Source organism: Argiope bruennichi, chromosome 1 (genome assembly GCF_947563725.1).
Source record: "Argiope bruennichi chromosome 1, qqArgBrue1.1, whole genome shotgun sequence".
Lineage (NCBI taxonomy): Eukaryota > Metazoa > Arthropoda > Arachnida > Araneae > Araneidae > Argiope > Argiope bruennichi.
Window position 1 is genome coordinate 86534812 of NC_079151.1, and position 22300 is coordinate 86557111.

Genomic DNA, 22300 nt, shown 5'->3' on the forward strand with positions numbered 1-22300 from the left:
GTTATTTCAAACTGAGCCTTTATTAAATGTTTGATTTTAACGAGTGATTGCAATTTTCTGAAATTGTAAACGGTAAAAAAACGTGTATGTAAGTTTTCATTGTTACCCAACGATTTAAGTACGCAATCTTTATTCTTTGGAGTATTCGAGTTAATTTTTCAACAACCAAACTAATAAAATGAATTTTTTTTTATTCCACGAATCTCTTGTACTAAACTCGTAATACTCTTGCTTCAACTTTAGATTCATGTTCCGATAAAGCTTTTAAAAATAAATTTAAAAGAATTTTTGACCTTTGTTGACTCGGAAGGAGATTAGCAATTTCAACAAATACCTAACATCGTACACAATCTCACACTCTTTCGAAAGAGTGTAAAATAAAGTTGTTAACTTCAGCAGTTCAACTCAAGTCATTAGATGCATTACAAAACAATGAGCTGCATCAGAAAAACATGAATCGTACGGTTACAATTGCAACCGTCGAGGCCATTCCCAAGGACACTCGTATCATTCTAGCTTATCCGAAAATATGAATCTAGACTGAAAACGTGATTCCCTTGATTAGAAAATTTTGATCTTTGAAACCATCTGGGCATTAAGAAAGCCAAGCACGGCGAGTTAAAGTTTCTGAAATTCCCCAGTCTTGAGAATTCGGTCACTTAGTTAACCATCAATGCATCCTCAGTACTGATGGTTGACACTGATTAGCGAAACAAAGACTCCCATTCTTATGATCAGAATGAAATCTTTGGACAAACATTAGCAAAGTGAAACTGTCCATCGGCTAAATTACCTCGAGTTAGAAAGCGAAAGCTGCCCTCAGGTATCTTAATGATCGTTTTTCTGCCCAAGACAATAGCATGCGAAAGGACGCTGGAATTGCTCGACCTCAGAAGATAGACCTGAGAAAGTGATTCTTTTGACCTTTCTTGTTTTGAACTGCAATAAGCCTTGTTTCATTTCGTAACGTGTGCCAATATTTTAGTTTGACCATTTGAGTTGTTGAAGAATGTTTCTTTGTTGATGGAATGAGATCCCAAATGCTATTCGTTTGGCATCCCTTTGGGAACAGCTTGGAATGAAAACATAACAAAAAGAATACAATTCACTCTCTAACAGAAGTCGCTGCGTTTGTTTCAGAGTTTCATTTATTCTTGTGAAAATTTCTTATCATATTAAATGTTATACTTATTATGGATGATGTTAAATATGTTTGGGTATTAAAGCATAAATTAAAAACAAAAGATTGGAAAAAAATTTAACATCATAAATTTTAAATTTTTGGTCCTTTTATGTATCAATTTTGAAAATTGAATGTTCCAACATATCAGCTTTCGAAAATTTGACAGTATGGTAAATTGAATGCCATTTAATATTAAAAAAAATAATTCAAGCTGTTTCGGGGTTTCTAACAACAATTAAAAATATATTTTTTAAATCCTGGAATTCTGTTAAAACCTATCAGTAAAAGAGCAATCCAGTTGTATTTTTTTCCTGATATTAATGTTCTCAATATCGTTGACAATAAGAAACCATTTAAAAAGAAAGGAAAACGTAAAATATTTTAATATTAAATTTATGATTTTTCTGTTTTATCGTACTTTTCCGAAAATAAATCATAATGAAATAAAAATTAGCATAAAATTATAAGATTTTTGCAATTAAATCCTAATCCCAAAGTAAATACTGGTTATAGTTATGAGCTAAATAGCTGATATAGTTAATGCTAAATTACAAATACATACCACGTACACATTTGATAAATTCTGCAGCTTGATAGAATATAAAATATAAGGGAATAATATTTTAACAGGAATTCTGTTTCATTATTAAAGGGATAAATATTTTGACTTCAAATAAGATGAGAGCTAAAAAAAAAAGAGTAGTTTCATCGAATTAAAAAGAACAGTTAGCGATTTCTTGAATAAGAATCTTTTATCTTTCTGTATAGGGAAATCTGATTTTTGAAAGGGAAGAAAACATCTATACTTCAATTAATAATAGATGTACACACAAGAGCAATATTAAGGTGGATAAGTGTGGATCGGACAGGGAAACCATTATTTACGGAACCGAAGGAGATAATCTGTTAATGCATTGCTGACAAAAGAGCAATAAATTTGGTAATTTCTAAAGCTGATATTTAACATTTGTCCTTGAAATGGCATCACAATTAAACATATAGATAGGAGAATAAAACGCATCGTTACTTTGGATGGATACTTTTCTTCATTGATATAAACTCTAATTTTTTCACTCGGGTAAATGTAAATAGGACATGAAGGAGTAAAATAAAATCATATTTTGGAATAAGAGTTAATATAAGACCGTATCTTAATTTTTAAAAAACACGGTAGTTTAATTGCTATAATTGTACAACATAAAAACCTCTTTAATTGGAATTCAGAATGAAAAAAAAATGTCTCATTTTGTAACTCTGTGTTTAGATAGATTAAAATGTAGTTATGCCTGTATTGATATGAATGTTATTTGGTTTGAAATAACGTAAGATGCAAGGAACTGAAATATATGTATTTGACGGACTCGGAGTTTTGTCTTTATATTGCATGTCAAAAATATAATACAATAAGGGCTCACGTTTTTTGTAACATGAGATGTAAGAAAAAATATATTTGTTTTGATTTATGAACCACTTTTTGCAATTCAACTGTTTATAAAATTCAGTAAATTTTATGAGAATTAAAAAAAAAATCCTTTTCTGTACATTTAAAAAATGCTATTACTCACAATAAGAACCGTTTAGAAAGAAAAGAGTGGCATTAGAAACTAGGATGGATATCTTTCTATTTTGCTTACAAATCTAATATTTCAGCATTAATTGGAATTAGAATAACGAAACTGTCTCGGTTTGTATTTGTTAGAATTTCTATAGAGTGACGTAATTGTAGTCATGCCAGTGTTGCTCTTAATTTCAAATTGGATTTTACTTTTGTTTGTAAATTTTACCAAAATTTTAAGTAAGAATATGGTTATCTAAAAAAGAGGGAGAAAAATTATCTTTAATCAAAGAAGACTTACCATGGACTAAAACAAAATAGATAGAGACTTTCCTTAACAAATTCAACTTTCAGCTGAGAAAATATACAAACAAATATAAATATTTAGAACATTTGAAAATCTAAATACAGAATTCACAAATATAATTATAAAGAAAAATGAAAAAAAAAAAAAATGTGAGAATAGTTTTAAGAATATTAAACTCAGTTCAATTAAAATTGTTTAAACTGTCTGATAGATTAAAATAGTTTTGATCGATTAAACTATTTATTTCTGGCAATATCTAACTACCAAAATTTCTTCGAGAAAATATGTGTCCCGGTTATTCCGACAGAATTATTTTCTCATTAAAATTCTTTGTGGTTATGATTAAAGGAATAAATTCGAGCGTACTTTAATTTACTTCATAAAGAATAGAGTGAAATGTAAATGACATTTCTTTTATTCTTTTTCGTAAAGAATACAAAATTTCTGCAGCAAGATAGTCTTTTCATTGATTACATTTCCTTATTTATTTTGATTTCCTCTAACTGTCAATAGCATCTCCCACTTTCAGATAAACTCTTTCGTGGGAAACGGTATCATCTCACTTGTTTTCATCAATCCACGCTGCTTTCCTTTGAGATTAAACGAATATTTTATCTCCTACCAATTTTTGTCTTTCGTGATTTTCAAACCTATCTGTTCTCATCTGCAAAATGCCATCCCTTCTTTTTCCTATCAAATCGAACATTTCCCCTTCCGCTTCTCGTCTTCAGAAACTCGCTTGACCGCAACACCCCTCCCCCCACTGTCCGAAAGAGAACAAAACCACTGAGAGAAGAATGCTCTGTGGAAGAAGTAAAGGAAGACACCATTAAATTATTAACGTTTCACTTCTTTTCTCCGGAGAAGTGTCACAGAAAATCGCCTGTGGGTCAACTGGAAAGGTTGCATGGATCAAAAGTGAGAAAGCCGGTGAAAGTGGTGGTTGTGCTGTGGTTGCAAGTGTTCGAATCAACACTCTTTTTTCCTCTGCTGTTCTGTTTGGATTGAGAAAGAAACTTTTATGCAGTGCTTTGACTGAAATGACAAAACGATATGCTGGCCCGGTGGATAGAGTTGTTTCATAATTATTGAGGATTTTAATTGTTTTAAATAGCGGATATTTCAGACAAATATGGTAAGAATATTATGCTTCTGATTAACTTGTTTTTTAATCAAATTGTTTATTCTAATGCAAGCAAGAAGATTTTAATAATATTGTTCCAGAAAATTTTTTTGCACTAAAATTTAAATGATTTTATTTTTGTAAATAGAAAACAAATCTGTTTATTAATAAAAAGTTCATTAAAAATTGTTTTTTAAAATTTCCTTATTTAAAAAAAAGAATAGTTTAAAAATATTAAAAATAATTTTAATGATAATTATTATTTTTTTGAATAATTCACTTTTAATCTTTTTTTAAATAATTTAATAAATTTATAATAATGAAAATTAATGATTAGTTTATATCCCAATTGTTCACTTTTTCTAGTATTTGTCTGCTAATTATTTCATTATAATTAATTTAAATATGCTTTAAGTCATTGATAAATACTTTGATTGCATACTCTTTAAGTGATGCAATTTATAATAAATGCATTTTGCAGAAGTACGTGCTCTTTCCTCTTTTATTTTCTTCAAAATGCAAGAAAAAATTTAACTTTTTGTTATTATTATATTATTCTGTCATTATTTATTTTTGTTATTATTATTTTGATGTTATTTAATATTATCAATTTATAAATACGGCAATATAACTATATAATTTACTAAACATTTGATTGTTACAGTTTTCTAAATATTTGATAGTTATGCGCAAAATTGTTTAATATATTTAGTTCAAAGAAATAGTGCATTTACATCTTAAAACTTTTTAATTGCTTAATTATAAACGGAAGGTACTTTTAATTAATTATTTCAAATTACTTACAATGATTTCAGATCGAATTATAATGTATTACGTATAATAATTTAATGTATCATATTTTTTTTTATTACAATTCTAGAAATTAAATACTTTACAAGAAATAATTCTTAGCATTAGAGTACTAAATTTTTTTTTATTTCTGTAAATCACTCAAAACGGGATGGATGATTTTTAATTCAAAACTATTGAATTTAAAAATAAATATCTGATAGTCGGATTTTTTAAAGATGTTTTAACATCTATAGACTTGAAATTAAATTAATAATTCCTTAGACTTTGTTTCATGTCTATAGATGTGAACTATATAATTTACTAAACATTTGATTGTTACAGTTTTCTAAATATTTGATAGTTATGCGCAAAATTGTTTAATATATTTAGTTCAAAGAAATAGTGCATTTACATCTTAAAACTTTTTAATTGCTTAATTATAAACGGAAGGTACTTTTAATTAATTATTTCAAATTACTTACAATGATTTCAGATCGAATTATAATGTATTACGTATAATAATTTAATGTATCATATTTTTTTTTATCACAATTCTAGAAATTAAATACTTTACAAGAAATAATTCTTAGCATTAGAGTACTAAATTTTTTTTTATTTCTGTAAATCACTCAAAACGGGATGGATGATTTTTAATTCAAAACTATTGAATTTAAAAATAAATATCTGATAGTCGGATTTTTTAAAGATGTTTTAACATCTATAGACTTGAAATTAAATTAATAATTCCTTAGACTTTGTTTCATGTCTATAGATGTAATGCCTTGACATCTATAGACATGAAATTAAAATATTTTATTTTATTATAAATTTTATGTTCTCAATATATAGTCTTAAACCTTTTATACAAAATTATACTCTATTTATTTTAAAATTATACTCCTTGATTATTTAATTTAATTTTTTTATTATCAAAGTAATAAATGGCGATGTGAGTAAGTTTAAATTCACGTGCGCTTTAGATCACAATTTTTTTTTAAATTTTAAAATTTCATTTGCTATTCTGAAATTTTTGAATTCTTAATTTTTATTTGTTTTCATGTATGCAGTTGTTAATAAGTATCAGAAAACATTATGAAATTCTGCCATTTTTCATTTTGTTTGATAAACTATGTAATGTTTTGATTAAACTGAAAACATGTTATATTGGTTTTGCGGAATTTCAGGTCGTTTATCTCTGGATGCTTTAATTATTCCAAAAGGATTTGTTTTTATTTTGAATAAAGTCAGGAAAAATGATTTTATGAATATCTTTTTACGAAGTTTTACTTTGTTGAATGTTTAAAGAATTAATAACTTTTAAAATGCAACTGAGTTACCATGGATTAACAAGCATTCAATCACTAGAAATAAAGGTTTCCTAAAATTGAATGGAATTTATATAACTTGATAATAATTACGCTAACTTCAGTTTCATATTCTTTCTCTTGAAATTTGTGATTTAATTTTTTATCTCTTTTTTTATATTTACATTTGAAAGATTAAGTAGAAAAAGTTGATGATTTTAAAAAAGAAATATGATTGTAAAAGTTTCTTTAATAATGTTTAAATTATAAATATTATTCGGTAAAACATATATTTTGAAATTATAATTTATATAAAAGATGGAAAATTTTCAAACATAAAAATAGTCATCATTCAACGTCCTATATAATTTTTTTTAAGAAGCTATATAATTACTTTATATTATAAGAGTTATAGGTAATACACATTATATAAAATTGTTGATATTGGTTTCTAGTTTATATAAGAATAATGTGTCGGAACATCAAAATCAATAGAGTATATTCTCAATTTGGTGAAATAATGGGGGATTTGCTAAAACGTTTTATGTAGTGGAAAACATTTATAACAAAATATTACTCTTGAAATTGCTTGCTTACATGCAGTAAAACTTTACATATATATATAATACATGCATGTAAAGTTTTACTGCATGTACTATATTAGTAACAAAAAAAGAGTCTTTACAATAATGCCTTAGAAGGCTGAAGAAAAGCTCAAGAAAAGGCGTAAAATCTTGCCTCTTAAATAGAGAATTTAAATATCATATCATATTAAACATTTTCATTGAAATTGTAAACTTTAAAAATATAAATTAATATTCAGCATAATAAGCGATTACTAAAGATATTAAAACATTAAACTATTGCTTTCTCACAATATCTGAAATTAAAAAAAAACAGTTTTGAAAAGGAATGGGCTTATCATTCTTATAATGAAAAATATAGATTACATAACGACAACTAATGAAGTTTTAATTATTTAGATGCACATAATTCGCAACAATGGAATAATTGTATTCCAAAATCTCTCTTTACATAAGTTCTTAAATGGTTTTCTGAAATTTTTTGCTAATGTAAAGTATTTGAAAATGGATTCATTGGGCATTTTTTAAATCATGAGGTCCTAATTAAAAACTACACACAAGGAGAATTCCTGATTTATGTTTGTTATTCACTGATTGCTGGTTTTTATATATAACTTTAATGTTTTCTTGGGCTATCATACATTATATTTATTCACCAGTTTAATTATTTACAATTATGAATTTAAATTTTCAAGTACTAAAATTATTCATTCAAGTTGCTTGGAAAATAATTTTTTTTGCTGAAAACAAAAGATGATTTTCTTATGGTGTATAAATATTTTTTTGAGTTATTTATTTTTCATTTTGGTCCAATACTTTTTGCCATCTTTTTGGCAGTAGCATTCCATGATCATAAAAATCTTGATCATAGCTGGCAACAAATTGCTCCAAGTCATTTTGAAATCTAAATTATTTTTTTTATCTCAACAAGCAATAAGCAAACGGTTTCAGATCTGGAGAATATGTTAACTGTTAAAAAATGTACTTAAGTCTTCAATTGGATAAAAAGAGAATATTTTTTGAGCAACCCAATATGATTATTTTACTTCTAAAACGCTTTATCTGAAATATTCTTACACAGAATTTCATACATAAATTTATATTTTATGTGAACTGATGGTTATAATTTGCAAATTTTAAGAGTTGTCTGCAGTAATTAAAAAAAGAGATTCTTAGAATATAGAAGCAACTACAACTTTTTTGCTTTTGTAGCTCAAAGTAATTCATTAACTTCAAAGAATCAATTTAAAGTTACAAAAATGTTTTTATAATACGAGTAGAGGATGAAAGAAACTATTTTTAAAATAACACTTCTAATCTACAAAGTAAAAAGAAACAATGCGTTGAAGTTCAAAGTTGAAAACTATTAGCAGCAAACTGATTACCTTACAGAATGAATTCTTCCTGTTTTTCATTTACCTCAAAATTAGATACTGTATATATATATATATATATATATATATATATATATATATATATATATATATATATATATATATATATATATAATTTCCTTTGCTTATAGGAACTGTTTTAATGATGGGTGGTGTTATATATTCTACATTTCTGTAAAAACGTGATATTTTCATTGTTAACGAATGAATTTATATTTTAATTTTACAGGTAGATAATGTTTTATGTAAGAGCTGTTGCCTCCATTTATAACAAAGAGATTATTTTCTTAAGCCTGAAATTAGGTGAATTTTGAGAAACTTACTGTAGAAAATTCCATTAATAGAAACCAGTCTTTATGGAATGGTGCGATTTATTTTCATTTAAAAGCACAGATAGTTATGAAAAGACTAATGAGCTGCAAGGAGGTATCTTTACTCTTTTGAAAAGTGGATCAACATGGCTTGATCGCAATGTAGTATTACATTCTTCACTTAAAATTAATCAGATTTCAAAGAACAATAAAAAAAGTAATTAGTTTAAAACTTTCGCGAATAATTCCTTTAATTCTAGTCGGAATTTTTAAAAATCTATTTTAGTTTTATACTATTATGCTAGTTAGTATAATCCTACTTAATTTTTGTCCCATTATTTTGAAATTATTCGAGAGCTATTTTTTGACAGACCTTGTGAATTTCTACCTTTTCAGATGCCAATAATGAATCAGAATTGACACCTCTCTTCTAAACATTCTGATTTATACCAATTGAAAGACGTTTGACATTCTTGTCAGTGTAGACGCAAAACTCCGTGAATTCAGAATTAAAATGAGCACCTTTGCAATCCAAAACAAAAACTCTATCTTCCCCTCTTTTTACGCAAAATTTCAGATATCTAAATTTGAAGTTTTAATAAGAGTTGTAATTTTATGCTAAATTTTATCTTTTAAAATTTATAACTAGGAGAAATTGGAATTGAAGTCTAATATAGAAATAATTTATTTTATTAATAATGCTATTAAATGGCTTAAAATTTGCAGCAGAACTGTGGAACACTATTATAAAATCTATTCAAATAAAATATAGCAAATAAAATAGCAAACAAAATATAGCAAATAAAATAGCAAACAAAATATATACAATATAGCAACAAAACAAAATATTATTAATTATGCCTTTTAAATACTTTTGAAAGTGAAAAAAAATGAAAGTGAAACTAAAAATTGAATTTTATGATACATCAGAGAAATTTTTTGTTCAATAATTGTTAGAGATATTGTATAAATTACAAAAAAAAAAAAAAAAAAAAAAATTATAATGCACGCAAGACTTCAAAACTGAACGATTCTGTTCTCTATACTCATATTTTTTTATAAACGTTTTATTTCACGAACGTTTTTATATTTATTGAAATTTAATCACTTTCGCTTAAATTTAAAGTTTAAATTTCGCAGAGGTTGCCAGAAAAAACATCGTACAGAGGAATACATAGTACATTGAACATAACGGTATAAATCTTCTTTAATAGTGCTAATTATATGGCTATTAAAAAATATTTTGCTGAAAAAATCATTAGGACACCAAATTATATTAAATATTTCATTGAAAATTTTAGCGAGCGGACCATCTTGACGGACAATCTTGTAGCGACAGGTGGCTAGTGATCAATAAAATATGCTTGATAAAATAAGTTTTAAATAAAAAAAAAAACTTTTCAATCTTTTGTGACCAAATCTGACTGAACTATGAAGAATATTATTATTTTAGGGTAGAAAACAATTTCATTTATTTTAGACTAATCGGTTTTGCGGAAATTTTGGGTATAGATTGATATAGTCATTTCGTTCATGGACTAGTGACTAAAATCGTGCGTTTTTATAAAAGAGTAAAACACAGATTTTCATCTCTCATTCAATTTTAGTAATAAAAAAGCGGAATTTATTTTTTATATACAGTATGTTAGCCGGCGCCCTAGGCTAGGGACAGTGCGTCTTCCCCGAGATTTGAGCGTCGTAGTAGAGCCCCCCCCCCCCGCTGGAAAAAAGGTTGTGAAAGTGAGCTTTGTGGAATGAAAGTTATCTTTATATGAGTTAGAAGTCACATTTCTGCCGTCGGGTGCGCAGAGACCTTTACCCTCAGAAGCTAGTGCACAAACTCGGTTTAAAATCGCTGCTTGTGTCAAGTATCATGAGTAATAACAACAGAATGTTAGCATCTCAAGAATATTAACCCATCATATATAACTCATCGAATCATAGTTTTGTGCTTACTTCACTCTATTGAGATAATTCTTATATTAAATGTATATTCCTAATAATAACGACTTAAAAATAAGCTGTTGACCTCTGATTAGAGGGAATATTCTAATATATACATTATGTTTGCCTTAAATAAGAAAAAATTATTGAATTAATTATACAAAACGGCATTGTATTGCATTTATTTTTCTGGAAATATCATGTTACATATTTATTTAATTTCATTCAGTCATTTGTTGTTTTTAGGCTTAACCTGTAGTGAAAGTTAATTTTTTTGATATGACCTATTGTCAACTTGAGATTAACATGTTAATAAAGACTTTCTCAAGCACACGCAACGCTTTCGTATAGGTTAAATTTTTTTTAAAATGAAATAAATTGTTGGAAAATATGCGTAATTTTTTAAAAACAAAATGTGAGGTGTAAATCATTTAATGGCAAATAATTAATGTTATGAAAAAGAGATTTTTTTTTTGAATTTTAAAAAGTTCTAAAAATGTTTTTGTGCAGTAATATTTTATCGCAGAAAAACGCCAAAATTTCATTCAATTAATTAAAATTCTAACTAAAATATTAAACAACAATAACAAGACAATGTAACAGTAGCAAAAGAATGAAATAAGTTATGTTTTTTTAAATTTTTGTGTTGAAACAGTTCACAAAATATTTATTATTAACTTTTATTCTAAAAACTTGAGTCCATATTGAAATATCAAATATTTGAATGTAACTATGAAACGTTTTTAAAAATATTAGATTCCACCGACTTTTTTCTTCAAGTCAAAATATGAAGACTTAGAAAAATTTTAAGTAATATCTACTTTTACCTCTTTTGATAATTATGAAGCAAAGATCAACTAAATGTTTTTCCGTTCAAAATCTTTAGACCAGTATTCCACTTTCAATTTATCATTAGTTTCTCCTTCACATTTTTGTTTTTGTAGAATTAAAAATATTTACAAATTCCCTTCACCTCATTAGTACTCAGATGCATTTATACATTTCACAATATGAAAGAGTTCTTGGAAAATAATTTATGCTTGTCACAATTTTGAACAGTATGGACTTGGAATAGTTTTTAAATTCCATGCATAACATTACAAGAATGGTCAAGCATGTAGCTTTCATCCAGATAATTAAAACCATCAGATGTCAGATGCACGCTTCTACTCCGTTACGGTTGCCACGCACTTTGAGTCAAAAAACCTACATACTGCAAGCAAATTCTTCATTTTTTTTCAGCTGAAATGACTAGCAAAATCGATTTAAATAAATCCAATTTTTCAAGAGTGTGAGCACGAATTTATTGATATGCCTCTGATTGTTCATCCCATTCACCTTTTTTTTATTTGATGTTATACAGCGGAAAGAATTAATTTTCTTTCGGACGAATGGAATGCGTTTTCTATTGTTTTCATTCGATTCCGAAATGGAATGTAAATTATTTAGATTTCACTTATTTCGAGAAAATGTGGTAAAAAAAATAGAATAATATTTTAATACAATTTTATGTATAAAATTATTTAGAGACAAAGATAATATAACATTTTTTCAATTAGTACAATTTAATATTTTTAAAAAAATATTAAACTTAAAACTAGGATTTTAGGCATTATTAAGAATTTTTATAATACATTTAGGATTTCATGAATGCAAACCTTTTATAAACTCTAAGCTTATAATGTAAGATTCCATATTCTTATAAAAGCTAAGCCTCTTTATTCTTGTAAAAGCCAAGCCTCTATATTCTAATATAAACTTAGAATCTTCATTATATCTCTTAGATTATAATATACATGGAGTTCCAAAAAGATTGAAACGTGGTTTAATTCTTTACCTATCAGTAAATTGAAAAATAGTTCAAAATAAGTTACGAAATAAGCCCATGTTAATAAAAAAAATTATCTTTAATTCTTAAAAAGTTACACTTTTTAAATTTTTAAGCAACTTCTATAGACAAATTTAGTCGATCAGAAAGCTTTAATTCTATTTGCAACAACATCATTACAAAAATCCTCATCCTCATATCTTTAAAACTGTGTAATTTGTACTCAGTGGAAAATTAAACACGCTACATATACCAAAATAAAAATAAATTTTCTAAGACATTATAAAAAAATATTATAAAAGACATTATAAAAATAATACGCTTACCTTTTTGCATGCTTAGATCATGTGCGACATCGTCATGTACTCTAAATGTTTCTTTTTATATTCAGACAGCCAAATTTATTTGTAAAAATTAAAATGCAAAATAAATGCATGAAAGCAATTTATTGTCAAATTTATCATAATTTTTCAAAACAACATTCGAACAAATTAACTCACAGACGATTTATTTTCTTTCATTTAACTGTAATTTAGCCGTTTCCAATATTTATATCAAAATGTTTTAAAAGAAAATTGCAAAGTCAAATGCAGATGATTTTTTTTTCAATTTATTTATTTTTTCTCAGAATTATTTTTAAGTACAACTCAACCAAACGTTTTTTATACATATAAAAATAAGGATTGAAAATTTTTCAGCAATGATTAGTTTCATATTGTTGAATTTAGAACATAACAAAACTGGCTGTATATTATGGTATTTTTAATGAATGACGAACGACTTGAATTAGCGATGATTTATTCTATGTGCAATAAAAACAATGCAGGAAAGAAATCTGAACGCCTATATTCGAATTTACCTGAAATTTTACGCACATTTGTTTATCGCATAATGATACGATTAAGAATTACCAGTTCGTTTCATCCTAGACCTGGCAATGGAAGAAATCGTTTGTACACTGAAAATTAAGAAACTGACATCATTGCATATTTTTCTGCCAACACTCGGATAAACAATCAAAAAGTAAGTGAAATAAATCGAGTTAAATTTTATTTAAGGCCATTTAGATTTTTTCTGACATACGCTACCGTATTTTTGAATTAAAAATTATCATTATCAATTTGTATATGGCCCCTATTTTTACCGAAGAAACAGCGTTTTAAGTTAATTAAAAAATGGCATAAGCCATTTTTTTTCTATATCATGATTTATTTCGTTTTAAAGATACGTTATGAGATTTTGATTATTGATCTTGTTGGATGGAAACGAAAAACTTTCTAATTGACCAAATTAGTCTAGAACGGTTGCAGAAAAATTAAGAAAAGAATAACTTTTTGAAAATTAACAGAAACTTTTTTTCATTAACATGGTCTTATTTTGTGCCTTATTTTGAACTATTCTGCAATTTATATGGCCCACTTATATTTAATAGGTAAAAAAACTAAACTGCGTTTCGATCTTTTTGAAAGAACCAGTATACTGCCATCGTCAATATTGTCTTTACTCTTATTAAAATTCTAATCAAAATATTAATGAATTTAATCTGCCTAATTAGCTGCTTGAACAAGTTTTAATCTAAACTCCTTAACATCCAAGTTTTCATTTTTTTTACTATACATTGTTATTATTCAAAATTCCATTTCGAAAATAGAAACTAATATACCATAATAAATTAAAAACGTAATCTAGATGTCCTCCAGTGGCATGTTCTAATCCCTTTCGTCTCTGGAGTTATCTTTTCATCAAAAACGCTTCGGCCATTAGTTAGATGACTCAGGGTTAGAGATTCAGTTCATGTAGAACTATCTTTACAATTTGCAATGTGATAGTAGTGCTGATTGTATTTAACATTGGAACAATAGCTCTTACTTTAGTGTGTGTATCAACTCTGATGTCACTCTAATACGAGGATCATGATTTATAAATGAGTGGATTATTCTAATAAATCCTTAATGTTATTTATTAAATTGTAGTCATTCCTGTAATATATTCAGGTGATGTGGGAACCGTTGAGAACACTCAGCTATTGATTCCAAATTAAATATTAATTATCTAAATACCAGGATATAATTTATAGTTTCCGAGTGTGATTAACCATATTCAAAGCTTGTGCCCGTTGAACATAGATTTTGACAGAATTTCTTCCAGATTCTAATTTAAGGATATAATTATTTGTTGAATGAACTTAATATCCATTCGCAGCTTTGGATAGGAAAAAAATCTGCAGCCTTGCCAAAATTGTTCTGGCTTCCACCTGTGCTTCGCCGACCATATTCAACCATTTGAATACCAATGTCCGTTCCACATCTGGATTGCATTTGGAAAACAACTGAAAAAGCAATAATGGATTCTTCACACTTGTAGAGATCTTCTGAACGAATACTCTAAATAATTAAAAAATATGACTCGGAATCTTCCATGGTCTTCCATAATTGACTTTCAACTCTTAAAAATCTCGGTTAGAAAGAAAATCAATTAAATTTATTTAGATTGGATAACGGAAAAATATGTTGATACTCTAAACTAACAAATTTAGTTTTTCTTATATGGATTCTGAGAAATAAAAGAAATAATTCCTACTTCTTCATTCTTTTATAGTAGCCGTATGATTTTTGTTAAGATACAATTTAGAGATAAGTCCTCCTTGTTATACTGAATGAAAAAATCGGGGATAAAATCACAAAGTAATTACTAAGAGAAAAATACCAAAAAAAAAAAAAAAATTTATTGTTTCAAGATTTGACATCTAATTTGTAAACATCAACAATATTGCGAAAGAAATGAAGTCATGCTTTTCAAAGTAATTAAAATGAGGAAAACAAATTAGACGGGCTCATCTGATAAAAATAAAACTGGACGTGAAAGATGTTGCATCCAGGGCACCTAAGTTCATGACTCTGATATGTGTGTGAGTTGTTTTGGTGATTGGATTTCCTCTTGACTTAGATAAGTGGATAATTTCCTGACATACTGACATTTATAAGGGAGTTAGCATGGGAGCGTTCTTACTCTATTTGTATCAATGTTGGATAATTATATATGATTCTAGGAGAGGCTCTGCATGTAGGCACTTAAGGTGATCAAAGTCCTGCCTCGTAACACTATAAGTGAAATTAACAGGTTAAAAGTCATATATGTAGGATTGAAATACGATCAAATATAACTTCTAGTTTAGTGTTTTATTTTAGAACAAATTTTCGTTTCTTTTTATAACGTGCACCATCTAATCGTAGTCTAAGAACTTAATTTATAAAATGTGAGAGATGGCCAAATATTATCAACATCAAAAGTCCTTTTACAGACGTCAAAAATTACATTTTAAGTTGTTTGAGTCAGTAAATATATTGATAAAAATTACATTTTTGAATTTGTATACTGTTATTTGTGCACAACCAATCAACGAACGATTCGGCTCCTGATTGATAACAAATAACGAAATTCAAAGCTTCATATCTCGATCAATTTCAGTCACACAAATGTGGATTTTTTTTTGTAATTGTTATTGCTGTTTCAAATTTTAATGTGACAAAAGTATTATTACTAAATGTGATTAATAGGTATTTCTGTCCTACATAAAAATATAAATTAAAAATTTATAATCAGTATATTTACCAACTGAAACAATATAAAATATTATTATTTATCTTTTAAAACATTTTTCCAATTAGAAATATCTGCCTATTTCAGTGTTTAGAAATTACCTCTTTGATTTGGATTAGAGTAGACACTCTGTATAAAAACATAATATATTAAATATCAAAAATAATAATAACAAAGCCAAAAAATTTTCAAAAAAATCTAATAGTAATCCATTTTTACTAAAACTCGAATAATTCTAGCAATTGTTGTTTTCGACTGAAAGTATCAAATGACCCAAATTATGCTAATAGAAACTAATTCTAGTTTTGTAGATATATAGTTGATCGTTTTAAACAGTAACTAAAAATAAGTAATTATTTATGAAATTGTGAAACAGACTTTTTTTCCGTCAAAGTAATTAAATATCAAAATATGGTCATTATAGTTAGTTCCCTAACTAAAACAACTGCTTCTGGTTAGCGTCAGAACTGAATAATTTGATGATTTAATGACTGATTGACGTAGCTAATTTATATTACAGCGGGTAATAATAGATAATCAAAATAGGGTGTAACATTTTGAATTATCCTAATAATAAATTCGCCATATCCTGATACTTTGTGTCCATGGATACTCACTTGATGTGTAAACTTAACTCAATTTGTAGAATTTACCAGAATAAATAAATAGTAATTCAATGTGTTATGTTAAAAGCAAATAATTTGTCTGTTCTGATTTCAGCAGGCATAATATTAATTATTATATTTATGGTAGGTTATTCTCTAGAAATCACTTGCCTTATTAATCACTTTTGATTTATTTAACAAAATTCTTTATGATCCATATGAAAAATAAATCCCTCTTAACTACGATTTAAGGAATTTTTAGAAAATCCAATTCTTGCGGTATATTAATGTGGTAAATCTGGTATTATTGTCTAGTATTGTTGTCTGGTATTATTAAAAAGAACTGATTAAAATATGATTCATAGCACACATATATATGTAAGGCTATTTAAAAAATAGTCTCATTTTAATTTTATTTTTGGTTACAAAAAATTCTTTGAATTTAAAGTAATTCGAAAATTTCAAGAAATATAAAAATAAATAAAATATATGAAGAAATCTGCATATTTAAATTTTCTGTTAATATAGCAGATTATAATACTCAGATACTTGATCATAATTTAAGCCGAAGTCAATGCAATTAATTAGATGGTTCTATCTTTCAGCACAAAGACAATTTTTAAATATGTGTTCTAGAATCATTCCTATGCAATATATTAGGGTGTCCCATAAATTTCTTTCCTATTTCTAATATCAAATGAATATGCAATATTTACTGTTTAAGATATTATTTATATGGTTATATAAGAACCCTTTTGCTCTAATTACCTTCTTCCATCTCTCAGGAAGCCTCATTTTAAGCCAAAATTCTTTCTTCTTTCCAAAATTGTTGTTTTTTGGACAAGAAATAATCCTTGAGGTGCACTTTTATTTCGCTGATGGATTTAAAGCGCTTATCGCGAAGAGAATGTTTTAAGGACAGAAAGAAGTAATAATCAGATGGAGCAAGATCTGAAGAGTATGCAGGATGCGGTAAAATATCCCAATCAAACTGTAAGAACTTCTCTCTTATAACTAAGGCAATATGTGGTCTCGCGTTGTCATGATGTAAACCAACGCCTCGTCGGTTCATTAATTCTGGCCCTTTTTTTTTTTTTTTTTTGCTATGACAGTTTTTAATCGATCCAGTTGATGACAGTATTTCATAGAATTAATTGTTTCAACTTGAGGAAAGATCTCGTAGAAAATTACGCCTTTATAATCTCACCAAATGGGCAAAATAACTTTTTGGGGGGAGTAGTCCCGGCTCTGTGACAGTTTAAGAACTTTGGAACGACTGAAACGATGAATAGATACGTCTACATGTTTGCGCAAGCAGAGCCAGATAAGGCCATTCATAGCGCGATGAGAAAAAAACTTTTGGGACACCCTAATATTTTTCTAAATTACAAAAACATTTGGGTGAATAGTATTTTTTTGTTGCCATATACAGGCAATATGACGACAAAAAGTAAGTCAATGGATATAGAGTTTTTTTCCCTATCAAGAAAACTTTCTGTTTCATTAAATTTCTTATTTCTAAGATATTTTATTTATCCCAAAGCGTTTTGTTTGTTGTTTTAGCCTGATGTAATATTATCAAACGAATGCGAACGACATCAAGATTATTTAAAATCATCAATTGATTCCGAGAACTGATATCAAGCGCCTAATACTCCTATTCTGTGACAGTTTTGGTTGCCTAATACAAAGTATTAGGTTGATAAAGTAATACGGAATCATTACATTTTTCATGATCAGACTTTTAACTGTTTTTTCATTTTCAAGAAATATAAAATATCTGATTATACTTATTTGATTTTTGTTGTTTTGGATGAAATTCAAAGTAATTCTTTTTACTTTATCGTATACGAAATATCGAGAAACTATTATAAATCTCAAAAAGTTTTAAGTCTGTGAACATGATAATTCAAAAACGCTTTCAGCTGGACGGCTGAAATTAGATATATGGATTTGTTACCGAATTGATAGATTTCTATCAAATTTTGAATGAAATCCATTCACAGAAATTGTCTGTCTGACTGTTTGGTTACAAGTGAATTTAATAACTACAAACCATAAAGAGCTAGATAGATAAAATTTGGTACACAAGTTAAGTTAAAATATAGATTCTTATCGAATTTTGAGCGAAATCCTTCAAACTGTTGACTACCTGTCAGTCTGTACTTACACATACATGTAAATGTAATTACTCATAAACGCGATGATTATATCAATGAAATTCGATATGTTATCTAGTGACAAAATAATAATTAAAAAAAATTTGGTGTCGTTCGGTCTACAAAAAATTATCCATAATACATATTATCGCGATCGATTTAGTAAAATTTCTAGATAAGCGATTAAAATCTATATTTCGTAACTATCTTTCATCAATACATTGGAAGGCATTCGTAAAGTCTATAATTGTTGCAGAAGAAGGGAGGTAAGACTTTTATTGCAGAGTATGCAAAAAAGGTTTCGGAAAAACTACTCTCACTTACGTTAAGATACTAGTTTTCTAACAAAAATCTGCTATTTCATTAATTCATCATATATATACATATATAAAGGTGACTATTTCACAAAAATGGAATTAATTTATACTCATGTATCATATGTCAAATACACTTGTGCCAGTTTAATTTTGCAATCTACTTCATTAAATAAAAAAAAAGATCACGGCTTCACAGCACGATGTAATATAAAGCGAAATTAAATATTAGAGCCATTAAATACGAGCTGTTATTGGTTTGGTCACGATACAATGATGTCAAATAAGTCCACTACATTTTATAAACTTATTACTAACTTGTGTAAAAATTTATTTTATTTTTAAGTATTTCGAGATATTGAGGTGCACTTTCCCTTTCATTAACAGTAATGCAGTTTTTAAGTTGTATACTACAAACCATTTGAAAAACAAAGTTCTCCAAATTTCATCGGCTGCTTTTAGGTTGTTTAGCAGTATTAATGCATACGAGAAATATTTTCCAAGAATGTCTTTCAAAGGACAGATTTCGTCATATTACCTTCGCTCTCGTATAACAATCAGATGTATCTGGCTAGGACTATTATTCAAATTCAGTCAGGACAAAAATCAAAGATTCGAAACCGTTTAACATTTTCGTTTTTACGACCAACCCCATTCCTTCTCCAAACAATAGCTTAAAAAACAGGAAGTCACTCCAGAATTGTAAAATCGCTTCTGTAAAAGTTATAACTCAACCTTTCGATTCTTTCACTTCAAACTTGATTTCTGGGGCAGTGCCGTTGTTCCGGGGCACATAAATTTCCTTCGGTCAAACAAATTTTGAACATGCTAGTAAAAAAAAAAGACCTGTCTTCGTCCTTTTTGGTTAGAAAACCAAGAAAATGCAGGTAATGTCAAATTTCATAACCGTCGGTAAAAACAGCTTCGTGAGAAAGGGGTTTATTGTTTTCAAAAGATGCCTCAGTTATAGAACAGACGTCGTTTAACTTAAAAGAGAATCTGGATATTGTGCCACTTGTTGTTTTACAACATGCTTCTTCATATTATCACCACCAATTACTCAAAACAGGATGACACCACTCATTGTTTAACTGATGCAACATTTATTGAAAGCCTTTGAAGTGGTTTCTGAGTTCAAAACTGCATTGAAGGATTCTTTGTTCTAAATACTAAATGGTGATAATGTGACCTTCACTACAAAAAGACCTTTGTTTTGCCTATCCATCATGTTTCGCTAATTCTGACCCCTCCGAACTCATGTCAAATTGCTCCTAGAATATTCAAAGATTTCTATTATTATAGAGAAAAAAACTTTTTTACAATTTTGACAGAATTCTTTGAAAGCCATTGCTTTTTAATTAAAGCATTAGATTTTGCGATGGGAAAATGGACTGATTAGATATTGCCATTATGTCTCAACTTAAAACCTAAATTTTATATAGTATTAATAATTGCATTTTAAAACTTCGTTGTACTCAATTTATGATGACAAATCAGCAAATCTGGCTTTCCATTGCATCTTTCGCCATAAGTATTTTTTCGATTATTGGAATAAATAAAATTGTTCTGAGATCTGGCATTCATTAGATGATTATTTCGGTTGATTTTTATACTTCAAATCAGTCATAAATTACTTGAACTACGAATTCCTTTATATTTTGCAAATTTCCGATGGAATAAATTTTTGTTGTTATAGTCTGAAATAATTCTTTATATTTTTAATTTATATTTTCCCTCATAAAGAAATTTTAGTTCTTATATAAGCCCTTATAACATATATATATTTATTTTTATTAGTCGTTAGACTTTTACAAGTTTATTTAATATCTATCTAATTCATTAACATTATTTGTCCTTATTATAATATGTCCATGTTACATTATTTTAATGTTTTTTTTAAAATTTTAGCATAATAGTTCATTTTAATTGAATTATTTATTGAATTCATTTTTGAAAACGAATTAAGAAATAGGTACATAAATATGTCGGGGAAAACTATGTTCCACAAATATAGAATGATACAGACATAAAAATTATGCTCCTAATCTTTCCTTTCTATCTATTAATAATTCATGTTTGCTTAATGGAAACTGTTTGTTTGAGTTTCGTATGACTATATTTTGCTAGTTTTTCATCATGATATCTAAAGCATTAAATATTTATGCATCTTTTTACTTACATAACTGTCGAAAAAATGTAAATGCGAATATAATGTTTTATGTTAATATGATACGAGTAGGCACAATATGCTAAATTTTATAACTTTTAATAAAGTATTAAGCAAACGTGAGCGCTAAGTTCTATTGAATGCGATTTTAAATTCTTTTACAGCTAAAATTTTGATTTACTCGAATTTTTATGATTTCAGAAAGAAATTTTCTTTTAATATATCAAAGCCATCTAGACATTATCAAGCTGCCGAAATTAGCTTTATAATTTAAAGAGTAATTGAGTAATTTTCATATTTAAACCATAAAATCAAGAAATAATTTCTCATTAATTCATTTTTGATCTTATTGAAGTTTAATGAAACTTTCAACCATCATTAGAAGACCTTCTCTGGATTTCGTTTCTCTGATATTTATGAAAATTAAATGAAATATATTATCAAAAAGATTTTTGATGATTGTATCAGCTACTGATACGGACTGATAAATTGATAAAGAAATTGTTCTTTAGCTATTATTTCTTTTCTTTTCTTTCAATTTGTTTTCTGAGAGTAACTTGTTATAAGCAAACAAAATTATATTTACCAAGATTATCTTCTAAGTATCATACGAAATTAATTGGAGAAGAGCTTATTTTTTATAACGAAAATTTAGGCATGCTCCTTTTAAGAAATTAAAAGCTAAGATGTTGATTTTTTTTTAGAATATACTATTTTCAGGAATAATGAGAATTTATGATTCTGCTACAATAATAAATAGAAAATTTATTTTAGATTTAGAAACTTAAAAATAATAATTTTTGAATCTAAAGGATCGATGAAAATATTTTGCGTAGAGTTGTTAAATCGATATAGCATTTTCAAAATATCTATTGTTAATGAAATACAATTTATAATAAAGTTTTACTTTAGTTTCACTCAGTCATGGAATTAAATATTTTACTTCTCTACTCAGTGTACTTAATGAAGCCTCTCTTTAAATAAAATGATCGATTTAGCTTTATAATTTCGCACATTTATAACATTTTATTGATTTATTATTATTTTTTTTACTTTATTAACTTTGTGAAAGTATATTTGTCTAATTATGATTCCAGATTATCCGACATTCTTGCTTGTACATAACATTA

General features: G+C 27.1%; 1 protein-coding gene across 1 annotated transcript in view; it reads left to right on the forward strand.

Annotated features, from left to right (window-relative positions):
* Window positions 1-3902: 3902 nt before the first annotated feature.
* The window catches only part of LOC129968536 (mucin-2-like), a 36849-nt gene continuing 18451 nt past the window's right edge, over window positions 3903-22300 (forward strand). Inside the window, exon 1 of the mRNA XM_056082526.1 lies at window positions 3903-4180. Within this exon, the coding sequence (XP_055938501.1) occupies window positions 4178-4180 (3 nt within the window). The 5' untranslated portion in view covers window positions 3903-4177. The remainder of the gene's footprint in view (window positions 4181-22300) is intronic.